Below are 15,291 nucleotides of genomic sequence, written 5' to 3' on the forward strand. Positions count from 1 at the left end.
GTCAGAATAGAGAGATGATAGAGATAGGTGATTGCTAGGCTATTACAGAACTCTAACTAGAATGGCAATGTACCTGTTCTTAGGCCCAACCCCTCTTTTTTTCTGATGTATCCCCCCTCATCTTGTACCTCTATTCTTTCCCTTGTTCCTGGATAGCCCGTTCCTGGTTCCATGTAGAAATTTAAAGGAATGGGAGGAAAATGCTTCTAATGGGGGTGGAGAGACACAGCATTATAAATGTATGTTATAGTGTTTCTGGGTGCTTTTGTGGGGTTATTGAAATTTTCCTTTCCTGTGTTGAATAAAAATTCTACAGCAAAGTATTTTGTAAGTGGCCAAACTCATCTTAAAGTATTTTTCTCCACATATAAGTAGGTAATAAAGAGATACCCCACTGGAGTCCACTTACTAGTGGAGGATACCTGGGTCCTTTGACCCTTGGCCATGACAGGTCTTCTGGCTGTGAAAAGGTCCAGGCATCTACCAGCCTATCGGTTTGAGAGTAACTGCTGGGCTCCACTATAAGCATATCTGCAAAAGGAGTGTGGTGAGAATGGGGTGGGATCTGAAAAAGTAGTCTTACCACTTGATATGGATTGCCTAGCAGCTATGTACTCAGTGGAAGCAAGTCTGGAGTCAAGTGGAAAGATGCATTTGTCTTCATGGAGAGGTCAGAGAAGGATTCATTTTTCTCTATGACCTGGGCATTTTTAAACCAAAGGGATTTTTTTTTTCTTGACGAAAGAAATCCAAGTTGGGCCAATATCTGAAAAACCTATCCTGGGGATTGACAAGGCTAGGAGAATAATTTGAAAGTAAAATCAAAATACGTAAATAAATGTTTGAGCCAATCTAAGACTCGTCCCACTGAGAGATACTTGCTTTGCCAATTACATTTCTACCTCTCCAAGACTATAAGTGCCTTGAGGGTAGAGCTTGTGTTTCTCACTTCTGTTTTCCTCATGGTATTGTCTAACATATAAAACAGGTATTTAATAAATGTGGGAAAACTTAACATGCATCCACACCCATGTGACAGCCCCAGCTTTCCCGCAAGCTATTTGTACTTTGTTTCCACGTATCCAAGAAATGTGAGGAAGTAGAGTGCTCAACTAAGCCCCAGATCCACAGATCTTCATCAATGTTGAGCTATGGTCTTTTTCACTGCTTAGAATATAGGAAGGGTACCCCTATTTCAAGTACACATGCTAGGAAGTCCAGGGATTCTGTGAATGGTAAAACTGAGATCCCCAGTTAGCTGTAAAAGCTAGCTCAGCATCTCATGGGAAAACTACAGTAGGACCAAGATGGATTCCTGGGCCAGGCTAGTAGTACCACTTTTGCTCGTGGGACGTTTTGTATTTGGTTATGTGTTGTCTTCAATTTACTTGGAACCATTTATAGGTGATTCTTATCTACTTACCCAAAAATAGCTATCTATTGGGAAGTGAGCAGATAAGTCTGTAATTCTTTAGGGGTTCTAAATAAATAAGGCAATTAATTTGATGTTTACTTCTTTATAGTCTTATTTCCTGCTCTGGGGGTTAGAATGAAGTAAGAAATGAGTAAAAGACTATAAAATAAAACTAATATAATCATCGGGGTCTTTTGTAAAGACTTTACTTGTTATGGTATCCCTGGTCCCTCCACTCCTCCCCCCAAAATTTCAAATGGTGTATTAATTGGGCATTATTAAATAGTTGAATTTATTTTAGCACTTTCAGATCAAATGAATTCCCAGCTCTGCTCATCTCCCAACTTCTGGTCCTTCGTGCAGCATCCTGCTTCCACAGTGGAAGAAGAAAGGCACCATGATTCTTTTGAGTGTACGCAACATGTGTGTGCATGTGTGTGTGTCTAAGGGGGAAAGGTGGTTCTTGGACTGGTATGCCTCAGGGTCACCACACAGAGCTCTAGAATCCAGAAGCTGGAAGAACAGTGCCTACTGCCCAGATGGATTTGGTCTTTATCCCCACCTCCTTCCACTTCCCATCTTGGGATAAGCAAGGGCAGCTTTCTTAGTTGTGACACATTTCCTCCAATAAAGATAAACAGAAAGTTAGTAGCCCTCTGATTAGTGATGATTTTGATTTATACTTTATATTCCACCTGGTAAGTAACTTGGTACCACAGGGATATTTCTGGACTAGAAAGTCATACACATCCAAGTTTGTGTATATGTGTTACCAACTTACTGTGCAACACTGGCAAATAGTTTCCCCTTTCTGAGACTTTGGTTACCCCATTTGTAAAATGGGCAGTTTGGGATTAAACTGTCTTCCAAGATCCTTCCAGCCCTATGGTTCAGTGATTATATTTCTGAAAAGAATTTAATAACATTTTTTAAAATGCAATTAACAGAATAGATTATTAATAAGAAAAGAGATTAGAAACCATATGGAGAAAGTTAAAAGATAATTCAGCCTAAAGGTACTGCATTTGAGCATTAAATGTAGCTTGGTGCTGCCTGGCAACAAAGGCACTCTGCGATTAGGACACAATCCTTGTATAAACCCATTCTTATAAAGGGCAAGACTACAGTGGCATGGTCCTTCCAAGCACTCACCATCTTGCACACATCAATGGGTGTTCTAGGTTTGTCTCTCTGTGCTTAATATGCCATTATACTGCCAATATGGGTCTAGAGTCAAGAAGAAAGAGACTCTTTGGAAAGAAATACCTCATCCTTTACCTGACAAACAGTGATTGGACTCCTCTGCCACTCTTTCCTTGGACTTGAGAAAGAAAGCAGGCAGAATTCCTGGGAGTAAAATTCTCTTACAAAGGCAAAGGAACTCTGGGATGTACCAGTGAAGTTGAGCTACCTATAAGTCTTAAAGTTTAAAAGTTAAGACTAGTGGGCAGGCTGGCTATTCCTGACTTGAGCCCATTAGTGCCTCTGCCCCTAATTCAGATCTTAGTGAATATTCTGTTTTCTAGCATCCGTATAGTGCTTTAACATAGACAATGCATTTTGACATACTGTGCCATTGATTTATGGTCTTATGCACCTGCTCTCCTTGAAAGTCTCTTTAGAGTGATGTCACAAAGACGGTGCAGATAAGAATGGAAGGGGAAGGGAGAAAAGAGGGTGAGGGGAGACCCGAATGTTGAGCCGCTGAGCTAGGACAAAACTGCAGCTACAATTGTTTCTGCCCAGGAACCTGATGGCAAAGAGGGCCCCTCTTAGATTGGTGGTGGCCAAATGAGGGCAAGTGGAACATACAGTGTCTTGTCACCAGGAACAGCACTGTACTTGCTGCCTCTGACAGGACTGGGGTATGAATGTATAAAAATCAGAGGCATAAAGGAAGGGACATGAGATGGAAGGGAGTAAAGAGTTTCCTCAAGTGTGTATCTTAAGCTAATCTCAGTATCACACAAAACTTAAATCAGAACTCCTTCGTGTATGTCAATTTTTCCTTGTACATGTAATTTCAATTTTTAAAAATTGGAGAAAATAAAATTAAATGAATCGCAGATTGTTCAGAGCTAGAAGAACCCTTAGATATAATCTAGTTCATCTCCCTTATTGTATAGTTAATAAAACCAGTGAAGGGAAGGAGCTTGTACCAGGACACCCAGCTAGTTAGTGGTTGTACTCTGTCCATTAAATGACATCACCTCTTCTATATGAGTTTTTGCACACATTTTTTGAATTCTGAAATCATATCATGGGAGAGATGAAATGGATTCGTACTGTACCTTTGAGATACATAGAATTCTTTGGAGTGTAACTGTTATCATCTCTTTTTGATGTCTTTTGCACACTTGATATTTTTAAAACTTGTGCGGTTGCTCATTTACATGTTTTTTGTACTTAAAAGCATCATACCTGCATATTTCTAATCTACGGTCTTGAAATCCTGGTAGATATCAGAAAATGGAATTAGCCAAGCAGAATTATGAATAAGAATATGCTTTCTGTACTGTTGCTGATTCTGTCATCCATTATACTTTCTGGAACTGGACTGGGAAGAATCAGACTAGACAGAGCTACCTGGGCTAGCCTGGAAAATCTTCTGTGGACCTGTTTGCTACAGCAGCACCATCTCCTTGTTTCATCACAGTCCCTAACCAAACCTGTAGATTCCCCATCTGTAACAGCTTGCTGGTCAGTTGCTTCTTTTCCAGTGTGACAGCTAAGGCCCTGGTTAGCTTTATTAGCCACGTTGGACCTTACGGTTAGGCTTCTTACTCATCCACCTTGCTTTATTCCCAAGAATTTCCTGGCACCAATATTTCTGAGGCTACTCTGTCCTGGAATCCAACCACCCATGATGCTCCTTTCACAGCTATCTATCAATTCCTTGACCTCTTTCTTCTCTCTATATGCCAACTACTGCTCCCATACCTGTTATCATATCTAAATCATTTTCCAAGTCTATGCAGCACACCTCTGCAGTTGGACCTGAGTCCAACGTCTCCTTTCCATTTCTGTCTCCTCTTCTCTAATTCTATTCTTCTTGACATCTCACACCTGAGTTTTGTCTCCTAACCTATCTCCCTATCTCTGTCTATCCCACTCTCACTGGTCCTAATGTTCTCCACTGCTCAAAACCTTTCAGTGTCTTCCTCAATTACAGTTTGATTGGTCTCCACAATATAGCTTCAGTTTATCTTGTCAGGCATACTTTCTTCTGTCTACCTATTTCAGCCAAACGCTTACTGTTCCCTGAATTCTCCCCCTATCTTTTCCTACCATTCAACATCATTGTTTGACCAATTTTTACAGAGTACATACCATATTATAAGCACTATGTGAGCCAGACCCAGTGGAGTTGGGGAGGCACTTAGTCTTTTAGGGGTATCAGATATAAAGAAGTAATGTTTGTATAAAGTCATAAACACAGAGGAGATCAAAATTCTTTGAGAACACAGAGGACAGAAACTAATTTTGTGTGGAGTGGGGAGAGTCAAGGAACGCATCAAGAAAAATTGAGGAGGGAAGAGGACAAAGAGGTGAAAGGGAGGCTGGGAAAGGGAGGAAGGGAAGGAACAGGGGAAGAGGAGAGGGATTCCGGGCAGAGAATATTAAGTGCAAGATGCCTAGAAGCAAAAAAAAAAAAAAATGGTATTGCATATTAAAGGAGCATAAAGGGATAGAATATTTGGGAGGATATGGGGAAGTAAACAGAATGAAAAGAGGATACGACCTGAGAGGTTGAGGACTGAGAAGGGTGTTGTATGCAAGGCAAAACAGAAATGTTTAAGGTAAGTTGTCAGGCCCATGATTCTACAGCAGTTGTTCATAGGGATAGGCAGGAGAGTTGAGGAGACTCACAGCACTTCATGAAGGCCCTTCAGCCTGGAATACCTTTCTCTGCACGGTACTTCCCCATTCCCACCTCCAGAAAGGTCATCCTTCATTCAAGCTCCTTCTTAAATGTTGCTGCTTCTAGTGAAGGCTTTCTTGATCTCCTCTCTAGAAATGGAATAATTTCTCTCCATTTGGGACTCCTATAAAAAACTGTCTGCCTCTCTTTCAGTATATTATACTTATATTATGATTTGTGTATGGCTTGTTTTCCCCACTAGACTCTGAGCGCTTTGGGAACAGGGATCTAGTCTCATTCATCTGCGTTTTCTACTTCAGTGCCTGATACAATACCATGACCACAGGTAGTACCTAGTAAATTTGTTCGATTGATTTAAACTGGCATCCCAGAGATAGGCACTACTCAAACCCCAAAGGCTATGTTGTCCCAGGCCCATAAGCAAACACATGATTTATTTTCTTGCCTTGCTTTTTCTTCCCAGTTGGGAAAAGCCAGGGACAACCCCCAACACAAATGCTGATGTGAGTCATCTAGACTCTAAGATCTAAGGCTTCACGGCCTCTGGGGAAGAGCATAGCAGCTCACTGGGACAGAATCTATGAGTTTTCTTCAGGCCCGAGTGAGGGGAAGGGCAAGTAGGAGGGATTGCTTTTCTAGTTTAATTGAGCATTTCCTTGCTTCAAAATACCTGTCTTCATGCTATTGTTATTTTAATGCCATTACGCTGTGTGAATTACTATGATCAGCAAAGCAATTTGTTGTACATTCTTCCAAAAGTGTTAATCAATTTTAGCTCAAAATAGATTTTTAAAAACCCACCTAATTTACTGTCCCAAAATGCCAATCAGTGGGAAAGAGCTAAAGCAAGTCCAAAGCTCTTTGTATTGTAACTATGAGAAGTTATAATCCTTCTCCAAAATCATTTTTATAAGTAGCCAAGGTATAAGTAAATAAAAATGTAGGAAAATATGTACCTTTAGCTGTCTTGTTTAGAGCTAAGATTTGAAAAGTCATAGGAAAGGACTAAAGGATTGTCTGCTCGGGGTCTAGCCTTCTAATTCTGGAGAACAAAGGCCCAAATTATTGATAATCATTAAGCTCATATCTATATACTCAGTTTTCCCTTTTGAAAAAAAAATGGGAACCTAATATAACCAACCTTACAATTATATATCCAAAATGAAGTAACTTCTGTAACTGTATCTAGCCTAACACCTAGTGAGCATTCATTCCCTCCTTTCCACCTCCCAACTCATCAAGCTCCCACATCTACTGCACTTCTTCTTTATCTCTTGCCAAATTGTATGTCTGTTCTATTCTCAACCCGGTAAGATTCCCTTTACTTGAAAGCCATAAATCCTGGGCACTGGGTCAGATTTTTCCATTAGAGGAAATTTATGTCCTTAGGGAAACAACATCCTAGAGTAAAGTTACAGCAGTCCTAATATGTCCCATGATATAGTGTTTGTGTCCTGTCTGACAAGTTGGATAATTGTTGATAGTTAAGTATACTGTTCCTATGTATATTTCATGGTACATTAATTTTTACTAACAGTCAATACTTGTCTGAGGCAGCTGTTTTTTGTCTCATTACCTGAAAGGGGGTAGAAGTATAGATCAGTAACATGTGGAAACTTGTATTTCTGTAGCCCTGTTTTGGCCAGGGGTTGAAAGTGGTAAGAATTATGGGGAAGGCATTATGCGTTTTAAGAAAAAAAAACATCTGTTCTCTTGGTCAGGAGACTTGGGTTCCTTTCATGGATCTATCGTTATGTTGTTTTAGACCTCAGCTATCACAGCCTGTCTTTCTGTGCCTTGATCTTCCTGGTGATAAAAATGGACTTACTTGTAGTTAACTATAAATGTAAAGGACAAGAAGACATTAAATTGTTGAAAGCTACAAATAATTTGCTCCTATCAAGTCCTTGCCAAGATGGAATTAGTGGAAGGGTAAAAGAGGGGTAAATGATACCTGAAGTTTTGCTGAATTCCTTAAAAAAGAAAGATGCACAGAGCAATCCATGATGGCAATTTGATTCCATCTGACCCATAGGGTCCTCTTTGAAGCAGAGGCGGCTATCTGATCTGTTCATTTGATTCCATTACAAATGAGCCCTCCTTGCCAAAAGGTGGGGACTTCAACATGGCTACCCACTCCTTTCCACCTTTTAAAACTCTCTAGCCCTTCTTTCTGTGTAAATACATCTTTTTCTCTTTTCCCTGGCATCCATGGTTTATTGGCTACTCATAAAGTCAGGTGTCATATAAAATGAGAAGAAAATTTGGCAATTCTCATATGTAATTGTTAGGGGAAACCCAGAGTCATCTAACATTTTCAAAACTGGGAGCTTACATAATACAGACTTCTTATTTTATAGATAAAGAAATAGGCCCAGATAGATAAAATGTCTTATAGATTGAATCATGTGAAACTCTTACTGCTTCTTGTTCCCTCAATGCTGGACCCACCTTTTGTAGTTATGTGCATGTATTAGGATAAATGAATATACAATTGAGATTCTTATAATAGCTGCTTGGCTATCAGTGGCATGTGCTTTTTAATAAATGGATAGACACTTAGCTGGGGAGGAGGTCTAGGGGACAGGGAGCTGGAATAAATAGGGATTTATAGATGTTGTATTGTCTCCTATAATTTTGTATATACCTACCACTCAGGTAGGTAGGTGGACAGGAAGTGAGGAGCTACAGAAACTAAGCCCTAAAAATACCAGATGATGCTGGATCCTTTTCAGAAATTCTAGATCTTTGTAGACACATTTTAAAATCTTGCTGAGGGCTTGGAAGGATTCTTGTTAAAATCCAAGTTAAGTTTCTGAACATTGAGAAGCCGAGGGGAATTCTCTATCTCCTTCAACCTTAGCAGTCAACTTTTAAGGCACAGCGAGAGAAAACCTGAGTGTGATGTATATGTGGGTATATGTATGAATTGGCTTGTTTTTGAAGAACTTCTGATCATGTGAAGTATACATGAAGCAAATAAATATAAAGCTAATCTCCATATGCACACACCCCTTATCTCAGTTTAGTCTGAACTCTGCTTTGCGCCTTTCTAATTGGGCATCCATGATTAGGTTAACTTTGGTACTATCTGGAAGAAGGGGTAAGTTTGCCTGCTTCCTCAGATTTCAGTTTTGAATCATATGGTGGCCTAGAGGGGATAGAAGGATCTAGGATGTATGAATGAAGTGTGAGTTTCCAAATTGACTTATATGGGAGGTATAAACTGTGAAACAAAAACACAAGCAGTAATGAAGCCAGTCTGGAAACAGTTAAATTCTAGCGAGCCTTTTAAGACCCCTCTAGCCTAAATAACCTGTAAAACACAGAATAAAACAAATTTAATGACTGACATTATATATTTGAAATGTGCAGGTTGGACAGCATTTGGACTTGGAATGAAACAATAAGAGGTTACATTCATGGATAACCAACAAGATAAGGCTATTGTTGCCTCAGCCAACGGAGAAAACACTCTGATTAATGGGGTCAAAGAAAATGGTAAGGGAATTTAATTATAATATATAATATCTCTCCCAGTAGTCCTTTGTTATTACTACGGATTTTCAATATCCACAAAGTTGGGACAGGTTCAGTCCAGGATGCCTCTGAGATTGATGTTAATTCTAAACTTTGTTCCACCAAATCTCTAACTGCGCTAGAAGCATCTCTAAGAGGCATTGAATCTAACCCTTCTGCCCTCCCAAATCATCTCTGTCAGGTGAAGTTCCTCAAAATTCCTGGTGATTTAGAAATACGCTCTGATATGAGGCTCGGAACTTCTAGAATCACTAGGAGCTTCCAGAACATGGGTCTGCAGGATGGTCCTGAGCCATATAGCTCAAAACTATAAATGTCCCAACTGAGCATTTTCCCCCGAAAGCCTTGACTTTCCAATTGATCAAGCAGTCCAGTTCTTCCGTCATTTCTATGGAAGGCTCTGCCTTTCTCTGAAGAAGAAGCTGGGCCTAAAGAATTATTATTTTTCACTTGCATGAATGTTCAATATAAAATCAAGGTTGTTTTTCAGTGTTACAGTTTTGATTTCTAAAGCTAGAGAAGTGGAGGTTTAGCTTATAATAAGGTCAAGTACCAGAAACTGATCAAGGGGAAAGAGAGTTCATGAGTCTGGTCTAAGACCCTTAACTTTATTCCTGTCATTTCTTTCCTCTCTAGACTCAGAGGACCAGGATATGGCAATGAAGTCATTTGCAGCTCTAGAAGCTGCTGCACCAATCCAGCCTATACCAGTGGCACAAAAAGAGACCCTGATGTATCCCAGGGGTCTCCTGCCTCTACCCTCTAAGAAGCCCTGTATGCAGAGCCCTTCCTCTCCTTTGGGCCTGATCGAAGCGCCTGAACATGCTGCTAACAGTGCTTCTGTGAATGCCATCTCCCTCACGTCTGGTGTTACAAAAGGCCTGAATACATGGTCACTGCCCAATGAGTGTGAGAAAGCTCCATTTGCCATAATGGAGCCTGCAGGCATGTCAGCTCTGAATGGGGACTGCCTCATGCAGCCAAGCCGGACTTGCTTGGGCTGCTTCATGGAATCCAAGGATGCAGTAGATCCTGAGCCAGGGATCAGTCTGAAAGTTGGTGATCTAAACAGGGATTATGAAACATGTGCAGTCTCTGATATAGGGATTCAGTGCATCAATGCTGGAGAAAACATGAAATACGGAGAGCAGCTGCTCTCAGACCAGCTCCTAGGCTTCCCCCTGCATAAATCAAGAGTAGGAGATAGACGAGAAGCTGAGAAACCTGACATCGACTTGGAGGATCCAGCTCAGAAAAGTTATTATGAGGCATTACTGTTAGATAAGTGCAATACAGAAGAAGCTTTGCTTGCAAATTCCAGTCAGGATTGGGGTTACTTTGAGACTTTCATTAGTGAGAGTAAGATTGAACTGCTTGACCTCTGTTCCAAGAATGAGCTGTCTGTCAACCTATTCTCTGAAGAAGATGTGGATAACTACATGTTCGATGATGATGAGTCGACACTGGGCAGTGATGTCTGCTCCCTGAAAATTCGATATGAGTCCTTTCAGGACAATGTTCGTGACAAGACTACCCTTCTGATGCAGGAGGATGCCCAATTCAACTTTTTTCCCAGTGTCTTTACTACCTGCCCCAAGCGGGAGTCTAAGAGTGGAGCCCTGAAACAGAGCAGTGATCTTTCCCAATTCAAGGTCCCTGACATGAGCATCATCTGGGGGGAGGAAGATAAAATCTTGGACAAGAAGAAAGGCAAAGAGGAAGGACAGGAAGACAAAGGTGTAGAGAAAAAAGATGGAAAAGATAATGGAGAAAAATCTGCCTTAAATAAACCAAGCAGTGGGACTGAGGTAGGGCAATTTAAGAATCCAAAACAAGGCCATCTTGCTAATTCCTTGGAGACATCAGGGAATTTCAGTGATGACAGTTCCTTCATTGAGGTCTCATATGATGCTGTGGGTGAGATCAAGGACTGTAGCCGCTATATGGCTCGGGACACTAATTCTGGCAGCTCCTCCTCCCAGCAGAACTATGGGCTGCGAGCCAAGAGAAAAGTCAGATACAGTGAAGATTATCTATATGATGTTGACTCACTAGAGGGTGAAAAAGTAAATGAGAGGAAAGAATGGCTGCCAGGTGGCTCCAAAGAGGAAGATGATGATGAATGGTGTCCCAAAAAGAGAAGAAAAGTAACCCGTAAGGAGCCCCCTGTTATTATCAAATATATTATCATCAATCGCTTTAAAGGTGAGAAGAACATGCTGGTGAAGTTGGGTAAGGTGGATGCCAGTGAGACAACAGTGAATTTGAGTGAGAATCAGCTGAACAAATATGCCAAGCTGGCACCCTTGAAGGGCTTCTGGCAGAAGAGAAAGAAGCAGAGAAACAGCAACACAGACTCCATCAAGACATCCTTATGCCAAAAGCAAAGCTTTGAACCAGGTAGCTTTGAGGTGTCATTCCTGCCACCTGCTCGCAAACGGAAATCTAAACTTGGCAACAGGCACAGGATTCAAAGAATCCCGTCCATGGAAACTTCAGCAAGTAGTAAGCAGGTTTCATACTGCAATGATCAGAGGCAAGCTAGTAATCGTAAAGAAGATGGAGGCCTAAAAGGTACACTAAAGTCAGTACCTCTTGCTGCCCCCAGCTGTGCAAATGGATCACATTTAAATGATCTCACAGGTCCTGACTCAGTGAAAGTCAAAGCCCAAGACACAGAGTTTAAGGGGCCAGAGAGGAAAGTGCTCAATAAAATCAAATTTAAAAGTGAAGCCAGGTTAAAATCCAAGAAAATTAAAGCTGCTGGGCAAGAAAGCAAGCCAATGGTTCAAGTGAACCCTCTCTTGGGAGACCAATCCTCCAAGGCTAATTTAAAGAATGAAGTTATTCCTGGGACCTCAAACAGTTCCCATCTATCTGAATTTCATGAGGCAAAGGCTTCTAAGAATTCCACTTTTCTACCAACCACCTGCTCTTCTGAAATGCCTCTATCATCTGCTAGTGTTGCCACTAATATACCTGTTATCCCTGGAGGGTATCTGCAGACATTGTTAGATGCTTCTGATTTGTCAAATAATACTAGTATCTCATACTTCACCCACAATTCTCCAGAGCAAAATGAAGGCAGCCTCACTCCAACTGAAAAATCATTTGTACCTCTCCAGCCTGCCCAGGACTGTGTGCTCTCCTCATCCTCTGACGCTGAGCTGCAGCAGTCATCTCATACCTTCAAAATGGAATCAAACAACAACTATGGAAATCCGTGGCCCAACAAGGCTACTTCTGGCCCCCAGGAATTCATGGTTGAAGTCTCAAGGGAGATAGCTCCAACCCAATCCAATGAATATGGAGCCTCCCAAGTAGTCCCCATGGAAAATAACCTCACAGTTTCAACATACAGTCCAATCTGCCTCAACAGTGGTGGCAGTAGTTGCAACAAGGTCCTATATGCTTCTGTGCAAGATACCCAACTCCCATCTGATAACTCTTACCAATTATGTCACTTTAGTAATGGAGAGATCTGCTTTCCTTTTCAGCAAGGCCCAGTCAATATGGATGATGGTCGGCTCTTTAGCTTTGAGTCAGTGGCCCCACTCTCTGTCAGCTCAAGCAATTATTGCTCCTTAAGCTTGAAGCCCTGTGAAAAAGATGGTGATGATGATATCACTGATGACTTCCTGGCCCATTGCAGCCCCAAGCTGGTGATCCAGCAGAGCATTGACGAGATAGCACCATTAAAGGAGTCCACTGACCTCCTGGATATCTCTAACTTTACTCCTGACAAATTCCGCCACTCTTCCCTTTCAGAGATGTCCCCACCTGACACCCCCAGTCTTTCCCCTCAAATTACCAGATGCGAGAGTATCAAGACACTAGGAACACTGAAGGGGTTCCAAGAGGGTGTCCCAGGATCACTGGGCAGCATGGAGAAAATCAAGTGGGACTGCAGTACCCTTTCACGGCAGGTCCAAGTGGATGATGGGTTTACTTTAAATAACCATCAGTTTCAGTTCCATATGTTCAATGATGAGGATTCTGTCAGCCTGCTCCAAAAAAACCCTTGCCTGTCAACATTTAATGATCCGTCTGGTCAAATTAGTACCAACAACAAAGTGTCAAAATCAAGAAAGAAAAGTTCACCCAGCAAGAGTGGGGCTGTGAACCAAAGCTCTTCTCAGAAAAACACCAGGAAAAAATCCCTCAAAGCCAATAACAAAGGGATTGAAAAGCCACCTGGCAAACCCTCCCGCCAGGTCCCTAAGTCAGCAAAGAAAGGGAAATACATGGCTGCCATCAATGGAGAGAAAATGCAAATTGGCATTGGCCGTGGGGGAGGCCAAACTAACAACATATCCTCCACTGGGAAGACATTGGCTGAATGTATCCAACACGGTGGTCCCATGGCCTCTGTGAAGATGCCAAGTCAGAAGGGACTTTCTGGAGATTGGGCTTTGGGGAAGGAAAGCAGCCCAGGCTGGAGTGACATGAGCGTGGGCACCAACTCCAACAGCCTCCTGGATGATGACCAACGGGAATTTCAGGAGCCTTCCTATATCTTGTCCAACATTGCCTCTGGTATGGCAGATGTACAGAGATTCATGATGGCCTCCATAGAGCCCCTTTGGGAACCCGTGGAGCACCATGGGGACCCCAACATATTCTACTCCCCTGAGTCCAATAGTCTAAAATTAAAAACCCTCAAAATATTGGCTGGGACACCGCAGGAATCTAAGAAAAAGGTCAACAGTGGGTCTCCAGGAGCCACTAAGAATCACAGGTCAATCAAGGGTGTGAGCAAAAGCAATGGGAAAGCAGCAATAGGTGATCCTGGTCGTACAAACATGCCTGGTTATAACGAGGACTCTCGCTCTGCCTTCTTTGATAAAAAGTATAGTAACATGAGCACTTTAGGCAATAACGGACCGACACACAAAAAGTTGTATCGTCACAAATCCAGCTCCAAGGCCCTGAGAGATGAGAAGTGTAAGGGAAAGCACATGGAGCGAGAACAGGTCCACAAGGATCAGGCTGGGACAGCTTCTTTTGAAAAACTGAGGTAATACTGCACCAAAATGGCTGAGATGATGCACCCTTAGCTTTCCTACTACCTGCCAAGCCCGCAGTCCCTCATTTTTTCCCTCTGGAAAGCAAAAGTTTGCATGAAAGAAACTGTCCCATTCCCTTCTATTTCAAATTAAAAAGAAAAGAAAAAAGTGCATGAAAATCTCTATATCTTTATGCCACCCAAAAGATTGGGCAACTTTGTTGTGGCTTGACTAGGGATAAGTTCTAACAAGGCTACTTTTTCTTCTGCTATTCAACATTAGTTTTTACTTATTAAGAAAATAAAACTAAAATTTGCTCTTGAATGATTTTGGGAAGGGAAGGGCTTTGCAGTAAGACAGATTCTGAACAACAGAATTAAAAAGTCATTAGACAAAAAGCCAAGATCATTTAAACAAAAAGAGCATAGTTGGAAGACGAAATCTCAACATGTGGCAATTAGGAGTACTTTCTAGTGCCCCCTACTATTTGTATTTTTCTCTGCATCATACGGCATCTAGTATGATGTTAACAAATTGAGATTGTATGATCCCTTTGTGGGACTTACACTAAAACTAACTAAGATGGCATAAATTGTTTGATTTTTCTGCAGGGATTCCGACTACAATCTCCTAAAAGCAGAAACAGCATTTTGGGTTTTACCTGTGTTTGAAGAAGAGACTCACATTTTCCAGAAAGACATTTGATGTTTGTGTTTTATTTCTTTCAAAATATGCCTTGTGGTATGTATGTTGACATGTAAGTGCTTAAAGAAAAGAATTTTAAATTGTGGGAATAAGTCTTTGGAAGCAAACTTTAATCTGATGTTCTATGTAAAAGACTTAAAAAGTCATACAGTTGCACAAGTAGTTTATGCACTATTTACCCACAAGGAAAAAAATGGAAAACATTGTGCCAAACTACAAACAAGTGACTGTACTGTATATATTTTTACTTCTATATCAACATTTGGTTGTGAGTATTTGGGGAGCTTGTCCCTGTTAATTTACTAGAAACATTCCAGTGATTCTTGCTATTAACCACCCCCACTTATGTGGATAGCACCTGTAGATCACAGTGGAAAAAATGTTGTGTTACACAATTTACCAAAACTTAAAGGATACTGTTTGAAATGTGCCAAATTTCCTTACCTCATCTCACAGATTCACCCCACAGTTTAAAGCTCATTAGTGAATTTTAAATGTATACATATATTTGTGTGTGTGTGTATGTATACACACACACACACACACATACATACATACATACATACATACATTCTTTTAAAGTTTTGAACTCTACTGTCCTGTGTGGAAACATGAACAGTTAAACAAGGCACAATTAAGATTTGTTTGTTCCATTGTCTAAGGGTTAAAATGTTGGAAAAGTCTGAAAGTCACAACAGCTAAGTCCATCAGGGACCCGAGTATATGCATTTATAGAACCTTTT

The 15,291-nt window shown here is 41.1% G+C and overlaps 1 protein-coding gene across 1 annotated transcript in view; it reads left to right on the plus strand.

Annotated features, from left to right (window-relative positions):
* The window catches only part of KIAA2022 (KIAA2022 ortholog), a 123,111-nt gene extending 108,140 nt beyond the window's left edge, over nucleotides 1-14,971 (plus strand). The window contains exons 2-4 of the mRNA XM_012664082.1: nucleotides 8,673-8,798; nucleotides 9,474-13,854; nucleotides 14,455-14,971. Coding sequence (XP_012519536.1) covers nucleotides 8,720-8,798; nucleotides 9,474-13,854; nucleotides 14,455-14,548 — 4,554 coding nt within the window. The 5' untranslated portion in view covers nucleotides 8,673-8,719 and the 3' untranslated portion in view covers nucleotides 14,549-14,971. The remainder of the gene's footprint in view (nucleotides 1-8,672; nucleotides 8,799-9,473; nucleotides 13,855-14,454) is intronic.
* Nucleotides 14,972-15,291: the final 320 nt, after the last annotated feature.

The sequence above is a fragment of the Propithecus coquereli genome, unplaced genomic scaffold, assembly GCF_000956105.1.
Source record: "Propithecus coquereli isolate 6110/MARCELLA unplaced genomic scaffold, Pcoq_1.0 Scaffold86, whole genome shotgun sequence".
NCBI classification, from domain to species: Eukaryota; Metazoa; Chordata; class Mammalia; order Primates; family Indriidae; genus Propithecus; species Propithecus coquereli.